The sequence below is a fragment of the Panthera pardus genome, unplaced genomic scaffold, assembly GCF_024362965.1.
Source record: "Panthera pardus isolate Hobbes unplaced genomic scaffold, ASM2436296v1 HiC_scaffold_25, whole genome shotgun sequence".
Lineage (NCBI taxonomy): Eukaryota > Metazoa > Chordata > Mammalia > Carnivora > Felidae > Panthera > Panthera pardus.
This window is the reverse complement of record NW_026526821.1, coordinates 58,173,115-58,187,007: the sequence shown is the minus strand read 5'-3', so window position 1 is coordinate 58,187,007 and position 13,893 is coordinate 58,173,115. Positions and strand designations below refer to the sequence as shown.

At 41.5% G+C, this 13,893-nt stretch overlaps 1 protein-coding gene across 6 annotated transcripts in view; it reads right to left on the bottom strand.

Moving 5' to 3' along the window:
* The window catches only part of RFX8 (regulatory factor X8), a 258,335-nt gene that overhangs the window by 23,534 nt on the left and 220,908 nt on the right, over positions 1-13,893 (bottom strand). For all 6 annotated transcript variants that reach the window (XM_053890564.1, XM_053890563.1, XM_053890565.1 and 3 more), the window contains 2 exons: positions 4,213-4,276; positions 142-252 (listed from right to left, as the gene is read on the bottom strand). In XM_053890564.1, coding sequence (XP_053746539.1) covers positions 142-252; positions 4,213-4,276 — 175 coding nt within the window. The remainder of the gene's footprint in view (positions 1-141; positions 253-4,212; positions 4,277-13,893) is intronic.

Here is a 13,893-nt window from a genome sequence, read left to right as displayed (position 1 = left end):
GGGAACGTTGGTGCTCACAGGTCTGGGAGAAGGCAAACGTACTCCATCTGGTTCAAATGATCACAACAAAATAAGAAGATATCTATTCCCCTAGGCATCGAATGCATGAAAAGTTACTTTCCCCCATGTGTGCAAGCCTACCATTTTGTAGGAGTACTTCTTTGCCAGTTCTTGCTCCCAGAATGGACATCTCCTGAATTCAGACAAAGGGGATCCAATGGGGTCTGTCTTTATTGGTGAACGATTTTCACACTAGAAACCATTTATACACGGATTATTTCTTCAAAATAAATGAATTTTCTTGTATATAAACCATGTCATGATCACATTGCTACTACAGGTTAATGTTCTATGCAAACTTTTATACACACTCTGGATATATCATCGATCCAGCAACTTTCCCCCTTATTTCATTAGAAGTGATATTATCTTTCTCCTATAATTCTATAAACTATGGTCATCAGGAAGCAGTCAGGACTGAGTATATTACCCAGATATATCACTCTTGCAGTCATGTATTACAAGTGCTATATAGTAACGTGATAAAAATATTATGTATGAATAATTTAATACCACAAATGCATTTATATAATCCTTGTCTATATAACTGTCCCTCCTTGAAATAAAACCGGATCCTGTCTAGATCATGATGCCCATATTAGAAATCTCAGGGCTAACTACCAAGGAAAATGAAGAGCACAGCCTTTAGAAGTACAAATTACAGAATGGTAAAATGTTTCCATCAAGGAGGAAAAAAGGTAACATGGCAGAAAGCAAATTCAACATTCCTTCCTGCTGTCCCCTTTGAGCAAGGGAAGGCATGATCACTCTTGATTGAAGGACATTGGTTTTATTTTAAGTGATTTCTTCAAGATTTTCCTGAACTACTTTTAAATAATTCCCATTTTCAATAGAGTAGGATGAAATCATTCCTTTGAGTTGGAAATTGAGATGGCATAGCCCGCCACGTTTGATTGCAACAAGCATGAGGGTTTTCCTCTTCAGTGTCTCTCCAACTCAATGGTGCTCTGTGACAGTACAGTTCTAAGATCAATATTTCATCCTTAGCTTTCTCAGATCTTATATACTTAGAGCCTTACTGAGCTACTCACTTATATCTTGCTTAGTAGATTGTTTATGTGGGTTTGCAGTATGTTCCTGTCTGCAAGCCACCTGAGGGCAGAGTGGCCTTCGAACCACCTGCACCCACCCTTATGGATAGGAGTAGCACTCAGCTCCCATCCCACACAGTGCTGCACATACTCGAGAACAGACATTACCAGCTTCCTCCTCTCATGTTTCCTTGTTATCAACCCACATCACAGTGAGGATCAGAGAAGATTAGGGGTCATGGTCAACAGCCTTCTTAGTGTCCTAAAATCTGTACTACTTAACTCTTTGTGGTCCTGAACCTCTTTGAGATTCTGATGAAAGCAATTGTTCCTCTCCTTGGAAAAATGCACAGTATGCACTTAATATTGTGAAGATGCCAAGTTGAAATTCGCCTTATTGATATATATTTTTAAATAAAAATAGAGGTATATGTGTCTAAATAAATACATAGTCATGTAGAAAGGCAACAGCTCAAAAAATGTCATTTCCTTTGGGTGCTGTTTGGTTCTCACTGGGTTTGCACTGGGTGCTATTCAACCTTCATTCCTACCACTTTGGAACACTGGCTTCATTTGGAGTCATTGGATGGAGAGCTCTCCTAGCATGTGGGTGTGGGTCATCAAGAAAAATGGGGCTATTTCATGGAGTTCACTGTCCTGGTCATTAATCTTCTATTAGAGAAGCACTAAGGAATCATCCAGTCCAACTCTGGGCTTGCTTCTCTTACCTACCACATCTTACCCTAACTACATCCATTTTCTCCACAGCACACCCTGACCTCCTGTATTCATCAATGCTCCTGAGGCTTATGTTTCTATTATCAAAGCCAGTGCTTCTCAGGTGTGGTCCTGAAACCATCCACATCAGAATCCCTGGGAGCACTTGGGGTTCATATCTCTAGGGCCCTAGTAGATCAGATGAGGCCAGCAATCTATCATTTTAATCTGCCTCCTTAGTGAGCCTTATGCATGCTCAAGTGGAGAAGCATAGTTCCAGTCAGACTATTCTCTGTCTCACTGCAGAAATCTCTACCTTTCAACATGGCAAATGCATCACAGTTCTACCTGTTCAAAGTCTGTATATGTAATATTGTAGTAATGTAAGAAATCATCACAAGGACCATGTAAAAGTAATTGATTACCAAAAAATAATAATAAAAAGCAAAGTTATGTGTTCCTGAAGTTAATTCCTTCCCAGCTCTTCCTATGAAAAGAATTGATCTTTCAGGAAAGAAAAATGTTTTAAAATCAAGATTGAAATCTTTTCTTCATAATATACATAATCATAAATCTAAAGTGAAAGTTTATTACAGAACCACTGAAGTTGGAATTTCTTCAGGAGAAGGCATTCAGGAAAGAATCAGAGGGATTCCCATTCTGCAGAAATAGTTCAGCAAAATGACAAAGAAAAATGTGAGAAATTCTATTTAGATTTTCCAAGTATATCAAATGCAGTTTGGAATTTTCAGTAGTTCTAAACAAATGTCATTGTAATCTTTAGTAAGCACATACAATGTGTCTCACCCTGGAGGTACAATGGGGGACCCTTTCCATCAACACCCGATCTACTAGGTATTATCTGCTTCCCCTATCAATTCTCCTGGATGCCTTTGGTCCTTTCTGCATCCTTGAATACACTGCTCCCTCAATTATCACTCCTAAAGCAAATGTATCCTGTCATTCTCCTTCTAAAGTTGCCTCAGTGGTGGCCTACAGTCTCAAATCTAAATTCCCCAGCCTGGCTTTGACAAGCTATTTGCCATCTGATCCCACCCAGAGCCTACGGTTTCCCCAAATCCTCACCTCCAGCTCCTCACTGCCCACACACTTCCTAACATGAATGCAAGCTACACTCTCAAGATGAAAGCCTCCTAAAAGAAGATCTGAGTGACCCCTCCAGGATCAGCTCAAGAACAGTATGGCAGACAGACTAATGATTGCCCGAAGATATCCACATCCTAATCCCCAGAACCTTAGATCGCGAGAGGGACTTTGCAGATGTGATTAACTTTAAGGACCTTGAGATAGGGAGATTATCTGGAGCATCCAGGCAGCCCCAATGTAATCACAAGGGTTCTTAACAGGGGGGAACCCTTCCAAGCTTCAAAGAACCAGAGAGATGGCATTGGCAGCGTGAGGACTTAGCCCGCCTTTGTTGGTTTTGAAAACTGAGAAAGGAGCCATGAGCCAAGGAACATAGGCAGCCTCAAAAGCTGAAAAGACAAGATATAGATCCTCCCCTCCATCCCCCAGAAAGACTGTAGCCAGCACTTTGATCTTAGCCTGGTGAGACTATCAGACTGTGACCTCCAGAACTGTAAGAAAATCAGTTTGTGTTTTAAGCCACTAAATTTGTGCTAGATTTGTTATAGTGGCAATAGGAAATGAACACAGGCCACCTCTTCCATGAAACCTTCCCTAGTCACTCTGGCCCACTACAACATTTTACCCCCAATCCCACTTTGGACTTCCCAATCCACCTACAGCCTACCCTGGCTATTCCACAGTACACCGGTTGTTTCATGTCTATCTCAGTTTCCCAACCATGAAACTGTATTCTATTCACGTATAGGGAGTTTGTTTTTACTTTTCTCTCACACCCCATTCAGTCCTCAAGAATGCTTGTCACAAAACAAGTTTTCAAAAAGTTACCCATTCAATGACCCTCTCAACAAGACAGTATCAAAGTACTATCGTGTCGTCTTGGCCAACTTAAGCAAAATTCAACTCATGATGTCATAGATTAGCTATTAATAGTTCTGGTGTCCTAATTCAAAAAGCTATAACTGTAATATGGAGACATTTTCACACACATTTATTGCCAAGAACCTAAACATCCTTCTTAATTATAGCAAAAGAAACACAAACAGCTGATGTGCAGCAAAACAATATGCTCCTTGAGGACACCTGTCCCAGCATAGGATGTGGTAGGTACATGGTGGATAATCAACAACACTGGTACCACTCACCATTTTAGGGTGAGTGGTTAAGGGCCACACATACTAAGAACATTAAACATAGGAAAACACTTGCTTCTAATCAGGCAATTACTGAATATTGCAGGCTCTATTATAGTAAATTTATTTTATTCCATACTCACTGTTCCTTCTTGTTGGATAATGCTGTTATAGTTAGTAGATTTTTCAAAGGCAATGATATCTCCACTGTGACAGAATAGATAACAGAGAAATAATTTTAGTAAGCCACCTGTTTCTGAGCACAAGTATGAAGTGTTTTTTTGCAGCAAGTTTACTTATATGGGGTATAACTTGTATTTCAAAACTCTCTTCCAAGTTTCTATACATGACTGGTGATTAGCACCTGCTTGGAGTTAAAAAAAATCAATTTCTATAATTGGGGTAACCATGTATTTCTTTTGAGAGGTTTATTCTCCTTAGAAGTAAATTTATGATGTCATCATAGGTAGAACTTGCTCCTGAGAGAAAAGAAAAATCATCATGGAAATGAAGTCTTATACTTTCTGATTTGGAGATTTTAAAAAAATTTTTTAATGTTTACTTATTTTTGAGCCGGCGGGGGTGGGGGGAGGGCAGAGAGAGAGGGAGACACAGAATACAAATCAGGCTCTAGGCTCCAAGCACAGAGCCCAACACAGGGCTTGAACCCACAAAGCGTGAGATCATGACCTGAGCCGAAGTCAGATGCTTAACTGACGGAGCCACCCAGGTGCCCCTGATTTGGGGCTTTTAAAATTATCAATTCATATATGAGAATATCCTCTCAGTGGATGGATATAGCAGAGCACCTTCACAGAATGAGGAAAGTGAGAATAATGACATGTATGTCCTATTTCACCATGCCTCTTGGATTCATACCTTATATAATGGAGACATTCACATGTCATAGAGAACAGATTCAGTCCTAGCTATGCATTCTGGTACATTTTCCTTTAATTCCAGGTATTTGAGAAACTGGTAGCCCAGAGATGACCCCTTTTTCAAAAGGAATGTGTTTTCTGTGGATGCCAGAGGAAATGACATTTTTTTTCCCCAGTGCCCCCACAATCCTCAGAGCTGTGGCTACTCTGTCCACTCCAAGTCAATACATATCCTCATACCTGACTGTTTCAACTCTATGTAATCATACAAAGAGAAGAGGAAGGCAGTGGGCTAGTGCTCCGCTTCTGGAAGCAAGGCAATAGTCATTTTTAAAAAAATTTACATCCAAGTTAGTTAGCATAGAATGCAATAATGATTTCAGGAGTAGAATCCAATGATTCATTTCCTACATATAACACCCAGTGCTCATCCCAACAAATGTCTTCTTTAATGCCTTGTGCCCATTTAGCCCTTCCCCGCACCCACTACCATTCCAGCAGCCCTCAGTTTGTTCTCTATCTTTTAGAGTCTCTTATGTTTTTGTCCCCCCTCCCTGTTTTCATATTCTTTTTGCTTCCCTTCTCTTATGTTCATCTGTTTTGTATCTTAAGTTCCACATATGAGTTAAGTCATATGATATTTGTCTTTCTCTGACTAATTTCGCTTAGCGTAATACCCTCTAGTTCCATCCACGTTGTTGCAAATAGCAAGATTTCATTCTTTTTGATTGCCAAGTAATACTCCATCTTCTTTAGCCATTCATCTGTCGATGGACATTTGGGCTCTTTCCATACTTTAGCTATTGTTGATAGAGTTGCTATAAACATTGGGGTGCATGTGACCCTTTGAAACAGCACACTTGTATCCTTTGGATAAATACTTAGTAGTGCAATTGCTGGGTCATAGGGTAGTTCTATTTTTAATTTTGTGAGGAACTTCCATACTGTTTTCCAGAGTGGCTGAACCAGTTTGCATTCCCACCAGCATTGCAAAAGGGATCCTCTTTCTCTGCATCCTTGCCAATATCTGTTGTTAAGGCAATGGTCATGAATGAGATGGCCTGGAAGGAGGCGAGAATCAGGGGGAGCAGGGGAGATGGAGGTAGATAGCTTTAATCTCACACAGGGAGAGACTATGGTCCTGCTCAGCCTCTCCAAAACCCGGAAGCTCTCTGCTGAAGGTTTGTGTCCAACCCAAGTCATGGAAACCTGGGCACCATACTTGATACCCATCTAATCAATGTTTCCACATAATAGTCTATTTCAAAACAGGGCAAATAGATTCAGGGTCTGGATCAAAAGCACTGGAAAGCCACCCTCTTAACCTTCCACTAAGAGTTGTTATCACAATGGGAATTGTACTTTGGAGTGCTTAATGGCAAGAGAGTTTCAGAATGTGGGATCTGTTCAACCTGGAGGGGAGATATATATATATATCCCCTCCACATAGTATGATGGATTGATGGATGATGCAAGGAGAGCCACACGTGAAGAATTCCACTTGTCATATCTCAATGATCTCTTGGGTAGGCATGGGACATGATGGAGTTTCTCCAGGTAAAATTTGTAAATAGCCCATTGCCACACAAATTCTGGGACACTACATCAACAAGACCAACAAACAATACATAAAAACATTGGATAAAATGTAGATTGAAATAAAACAGAAGAAAATGTCAGAAATGGCAGTTCACTGAGTAAAGGGCTAATAGACAAGGAAGTTAAATAAAAGTCTATAGTCATCAGCCCTTAAGAAATGTCTTAAAAATCATTTGTGAGGCTTTCCTCCACAAAATTGGAGGTAGAGTCATTTCTCTACAAGTCTACATTGTGTTAATATGCTACTCCTAATATTTTCTACAGAGGTGGTAGCCTCTGTAGAGGAAAAAAAGTTATACAAATAATTGCAAAGACATTGAGTGGGAGTTAAGACAGTTGAAATATAGGGTGTTAGGAGAACATATGTCATGAGGTCCATGCTATCCTCTTGTTAGTTCAACAGTTACATGCCTGTAAATTGGCACCTTGATAAGCTCAGGAGAGTTTCCTTTGTGATTAGCTACCCCATCTGGTTGGTACTTATCACAACACTGTACTTGGACAGCACTTACTAAACTCTTTGGACGATGACAGAAATCTTCACGGGAAATTCCTTTAGATACTTACAAACAGGAGTCTGGAAGCTAGAAGGTTTAGTTTTGGACTTAAAGGAATGAGAAGGGAAACCCTCCACCTTATTGCTCACCCCCTCTACCCCAACCCTGATTCTGATAGCTTTGGAAGCCATTCAATTGAGAGTGACACTCTCAATTATTTAGGATTTATAAATGTAACTCCCAAGTTCTGCCATGTGTTCAATATAGAATACGAGTTTAATGCAACAGCTATCAAAAGGAGGGTGGCGTTACCCTCCTCGCTGTGAAAAGGAAGACTGAAGGGGAACTCCTTGCACTATAGCCTTTAGGTATCAGACTAGGGGATACAACCCAACTATCCTCACTGGGGAGCTATTTTATTTTTGTACCATTTAAATTGGGGGAGTTTATGCTTTTAAACAATGGTGACAGGAAAAATAAAATTCGTCAACTTTGGAGAGAGATGTTAAAAAAAAAAAAGTGCCCATCTGCATCTGGCCAGACAGTGACAGCTTGCTTATTCAGAAGAATGGCAAGGCAGCCTCTTCCAACCTTGGGATGCCTTAGTTCAGGTCAATGGCTCACAACATGGGTCTAGGTTTAGTGCAATCCTATTTATTTCTTTAAAAAATTACCCAGTCTCAAACCTTCAAGCAAAGATGCATGAAAGTATGCACCAGCTAGTGGGAGAGAAGGAGGCAGTATCAGAGCAGACTACAAAGCAAGTGAGCAGAGGATCACTGTTGGAGACCAGCCTTGTGCCAAGAGGGAGATCTGTGGAGACCCAAGACAAGGGCATTGGCATCCAGAAGATCTGGCCAACTAGGCTGAATGGACATTGCAGGTCTTGGCTCCATGCTTTAATCTTTACATGAGGCTGGGTTGGGCTAGAACTGGAGACTGTGGTAGACAGGTGGGGTCTACTACTCAAGAGGAGGGGCAGTGACGGTAGGGAGGCCAAAACAGCATTGGAGGTGACACTTTCAGCTCTCAGAGTGCCAGCCAGGATGGTCTCATGTTCTAGGGGTCACTGCCACTGCATCACTTTCCAGGTGTGGTTTTGATTCAGTCCTGTGGGCCATTTATTAGGTTGTGGTTAAAAGCATAGTCATTGCTAAAATATGGTTCTAATAAAACCACACTGATATCCAGAGCCAGCTTTGCCATGAAGGAAGGGCTTCCAGTCTAAGATGTCTTCTTCCATCATTCCCTGAGGCCTGAGACGCTTTCATGGTGCCGAATCGAGTCTGCCCAGTGATGTCCCTTGTGTTGTGAGCAGTCCCCTCAGCTCATGCTCCACAGGGCATAACTTGGACGAGACCCAGGATGTCAGGATTTAGCTATTCAGGATAGGGAATGGGGTCAGGAGGTGCTGCAAAGGATCTGCTGGAAATGGAGGGAGAGAGACTCAGGAAGAAGGAAGGCTGAGAATTCGCATAGTACAATAGAATAGGCATCCTTGTCAAGCTCTGCCCCTGACTTGAGATGTGGCCTTAAGCTTGTTGCTTGAAGCTTGTTGCTTTGAAGGCCTCAATTTTCCAACCCTATACAGGGAGGAGATGGGCTTTGATGACCCCCAAAATCTGTTCCAGCTCCCAGAGCCCATATCCTTTGTGGTCACGTGGACTCCAAGCCCTCCAGGGTCTACATGATGGTTAAAAGATATTTTTCTGGGCCTCGTGCAGGGAGAGTGGAGGAAGGCTCTTCTGGGGCCCTACAAATTGTCCACTTCACTCAGTGCAGTGTAGACACAGCAAGAGAACCACATTTTACTTTAATTAATTTTTATGATCAATTTGGCTAAAGAAGGATCCAGCATGAAGAGGATGGAGACGTCATTACATGGCACACAACTCATCTTTTTTTTTTTCCCCATAAAATCTTTCAAATGCGGTGTTAGCTTTTTGGCATTTGACTTTCTTTTAGTTTAACTACAATTTGCATTCACATTCTCAGGTTTTGACATCATTTGTCATTAATCCAGGCTTTCATTTACATCATGTTGGCCTCGTAATTTGTCCTCTCAAATCACTCCAACAGCAGTGAAACAACTTGAAGCAATTACAAAGGTAAGAGGATAAAAATGTAATAAAACCTAATTCGTGGACCATTGTTTGGTGTCAAAATGCAAAGCCAAGGTGCTTCATCTTCCGATCATTAAAGGATCTAATTTCAAGTTTTCCTCTAAGCACATGAATTAATTAGTTCGGTTTCATTCGGAGATGATGAACTTAATGAATATTTTTGTAACTAAAACTGAAATAGTAAGCATATGTATTCATCTAAAGACGTGTGTTGTTAGGATTGCAAAAAAGCTTTCTTCAATATAATTTTGCTTATACTAATGATACTAATCACTGCAATCCACTGAGCACTTACTCATTGCTAAGTGCTTTACTTGGTATTACCTAAATTCTTCCAACAATCCACGAGGTAGGTTGATAATAACTCGTTATTATCCCCATTTTATATATTGGAAAAGAGAAACAATTCAAAGAGCTAGAAACCCAGCCCTGACTTCAGAGCCTCATCTCTATACCTCTTCTACAATTCTGTCTTACAAGAGGTACAGGTAGGATGAAAAATAATGTACACAAGAAGGACAAAGTAAGATGTCAGGTTTTGGAAACTTAAAATAAAGAACTACCTTATTTGTAAAACTGGTTTGCTGAGTGTCGTAGATTAGTCATGTTCTGCATTGGGGGCTGTTGCTTTTTATACTGCTTAACTGTACCCTGACCCATTAGACTTTATGAACACTTAATTGCAAAATGGTGACCGCAGGAAACACCTTTGAAAGTGTTGAAAGTCTAATTCATTTATATTCACCCTCCTGGGGTAAAACTCAGCAAGCAGAAGTCAAGCTCCACCGGCAGACAGCAAACATGTGGCCTTATAGCGGGCATCTCTGGCTGGAGATGGGTGAGTGAGGGGATGCTTTGAGCAAATTAGATCGTCCAGTGTTTGCGAGCTTAGGAGTGTTACCTGCTTTCAAAATCTTTTCCAAGCAAGGGTGCAGTCTAGGATATAATTCTCCACATGTATGTTTCTTGAACTGCCAGGCAGCAATCAGGTAATGTGTTATTTTTTTTAACCTTAACACGTTCTAACTAGCCTTGAAAACCATAGGGTGGACAGGGCCAAAAAGCAGGTTGCAACTTGGATACCTTATTAGTACCTAAGAGTTAGGCCCTCTGGGGCTCATCAGAGCCAGGAAGGCTCAACTCCTGCCCCGTGCCATGGCTGCACAAACAGAAGGAAAAGAAGCCCTTCTTGGGGCTAGAGAAAGACTCTGAAGAAGCTACTGGTGTTCTCTCTGACATCATTAGGTCTGTGGTACCCACAGTTGCCAGGCTGACAGCTCCCTGTGAACTCATTCTCCTCCAGGGTGGTGTGGTCTGAAAGACGAACCTTCACCTTTCTGCTTTGTTGGCACAACTAGCCAGCTGTGGACCCACAGCCCTGGATTCCACAGGCTCTGGGGCCCACCGAGGCAGCCCCCTGGGCTCTTGAGCTGGCAGAAGAACAAAGGACTGAAAAACAAAGGCATGGAATGTTGAAGGCACAATTTTAGAAGCTTTTTAAAGGCCTTTAATATCTTAAGTTGGAAAAGCTGAGAGAGAGAGAGAGAGAGAGAGAGAGAGAGAGAGAGAGAGAGAGAGGTGGGCAGAGGTTTCTTGGGGGAGGAATGAGCAAGGGTTAGCTTCCATATTTCCTGAAGGAAATATGAGACTCTGTACAGTTGATTTCAGAATCTACATTAGGTAGAATGGGATTCATCTATTTGCAAAATAACAAAAAAGTTTTCCTTGGGACATATTAATGGGGATTTTGTCTGAGAGGTAGAGAATAACAGTGAATTAATCTGGGTTGTTTCTCTAGATGTGACCATAATACATGCATGCATGTTCTCTCTCTCTCTCTCTCTCTCTCTCTCTCTCTCTCTCTCTCTCTCTCTCTCTCTCCATTCCCCCCTTCTCCCCAGACAATAATAAAGCATTTTATACTCTGGCCTCAATTCTGCAGTGAGTTTCTAGGTCAGCAATTATACCCAGCTCCAAGTCTCAGTCTGGATGCCAGCTAAACAAGATTGGAATCTGGGGAGGCCTATTCCCTGTAAAATTATGTTACCCCGGAGAGAGGAGCAGGAGGGAAAATGTTCTGGATTTTGTGAAGGGGTCCTTTTCATATGGTACACACTGCATATTTATAGTCATTTTTCTTTAAAAAAAAAAAAAGCCTCAAACTTTTCATTTGCTTTGAAAATCAAACCTTGGTCTCTGCTTGGTTCAGGGTAGACGCTGCCTCAGCAGTTTTTTAGCGAAATTCAGCGCAAGTCCCGCCCCACCCCACTGCAAACGAATGTTGTTGACACGCTGAAATCCCCGATCTGCTCCTAGGCTACCTATTTAAGTGTCCAGTTAAGGGGATCATCAGTGCCATAGTCCCTGGCTCTGGATCATGTCCTCCTGCTGCTTCTGCTTGCGTGGAGGGAGGGGTGACATGGATGGTGTCAGAGACCTGGGCATCATAGTTTCTATACTGATGGGCCTTTGGAGGTGCAACATGGAGGACATAAGGAAGAGATAAGGGCTTATTTTGAAACTAATTTAATTTACTTTATTTTATTTTTAAAAACATCTTTTTAATGTTTATTTATTTTTGAGAGAGAGAGCACATGCAAGCAGAGGAGAGCCAGAGAGAGAGGGGGACAGAGTATCAGAAGCAGGCTTTGTGCTGACAACAGAGAGCCTGATGTGGGGCTTGAACCCAAGAAGTGTGAGATCATGACCTGAGCTGAAGTCAGATGCCTAACTGACTGAGCCACCCAGACGCCCTGAGACTAAATTAATCTTAATTAGATTATTACATGCTTCTTTGTAGTGTTGGGGGATGGTGGTGAAGAGGAAGCAGAATCCCCCAAAGCCACCCCTTTGCTACCATCACTGGTTCCTGGCCAAATCTCTCAGTGCTGATGCTTTTATTGGCGTTTCCATTTCTTTCCTTAAAATAAGGTCCAGAGGGGAACAAAAGACAAACAGGATGCCATGGAACAGCGTACACACAGTTCAATGACTCAGAGGCTTGTTGCTGGGTTTGGAGTACATTCCACTCTAAGATGCTCCTAACAAGGCATACTCTTACAAAAAAGGGAAAAAAAAATCCCACAATAACAACAACAAAAACCAAGAATTCAGATTCCTATTTTTCTCTTTGGCAAATGTTCATAAGAAAGTTTTTGTAAATCAGGCCTGCTTCACTGGGGCATTCAACTTTTGGGAACTACGAATACACTCCTCTGTGGTTTGCTGGGGGTTCCCCCTCTGTATTTAACACTGGGTTGCGGGGGGGAGTCACGTTTTTGATGGCAAATGGAAAGAGGTGCCTGAGTAGCCAGGCAGCCGGCTGCCCTGAGCCCACTGGGGTTGAAGACTTCCAGGTGTGTGGGGTCTGGGGCTCCTACCATTGTATGCTTCCTGGCTCGGTTAAGGTAATGAGGCAATTTAAGCTCTCCAGAGGAAGATGAACGTGCAGGAGAGTGCTTTGAAATAAAGACCTGAACTCTGTGAGAAGAGAGAATGGGCTCTTGAGCAGAAGAAACAATAGGACATCTGGAGATATGACCTTGAGAAATGGGCAGATTTCTGTGGGGATACTTCATGGGACCTGTCATCATGTAGGATTAGGCCTGACTTATTATTGGAAATTTAAACTTTTAAATGTTTTTATTTATTTTTGAGAGAGAGAGAGAGAGAGAGAGCAAACAGGGTAAGGGCAGAGAGAGGGAAGCAGAAGATACAGAGAGGGCTCTGTGCTGAGAGCGGAGATCCCAGTGCAGGACTTGAACCCACGAACTGTGAGATCATGACCTAAGCTGAAGTTGGACTCTTAACCAACTGAGCCATCCAGGCACCCCTGAAATTGAAATGTTAATTGAGGTAATTGTAGATTGACAAGTAGTAAGAAGTGATTTAGAGAGCTTTCTAATCTGCCTAATTTCCCCCAAGGGTAACATTTTGCAAAACTACAGTACAATATCACAACCTGGATATTGACATTGATACAATTCACTGATCTCTCTCAGACTTCCCTAGTTCAACTTTAACTCATTTTTGTGTATATTTAGTGCTATACATTTTTATCACCTATAGAGATCTGTGTATCCATCACCACAGACAAGATACAGAACATTCTCCTGATCGTAAGGATCCTTGTGTTGCCCCTCCATAACCATATCCATCTCTTGCTTCTTCATTCCCAGGTCCCTGACAACCACCAATTTGTCCTCCATTTATTTATTTTTATTTTTATTTTTAAAGTTTATTTATTTTGAGAGAGAGAGAGAGCAAGCAAGCATGGGGGAGGGGCAGAGAGAGGGAGAGAGAAATTACCAAGCAGGCTCTGTCTCTGTCAGCACAGAGCCTGATGCAGGGCTTGATCCCACAAACTGAGATCATGACCTGAGCCAAAACTAAGAGTTAGACACTTAATCAACTGAACCACCCAGGCACTCCTGTCTTCTGTTTAAAAGTTGTGTCATTTCAAAGTGTTTTATCGATGAAATCATAAGGTATGGAACTTTTTGAGACAGGAGTTTTTTTCATTCAGCATCTAGAGATTCATCCAAGCTATTCTATCAATAGTTTGTTCCTCTTTGTTACTGAGTAATATTCCATGGTATAGATGTACCAGAGTTTGTTTAAACATTCACTTAATGAAAAATATCAGGACTGATTTAATATTTGGCTATTATAAAGAAAGCTGCTATGAACATCAATTTACAAGTTTTTATGTGGATATAAATTTT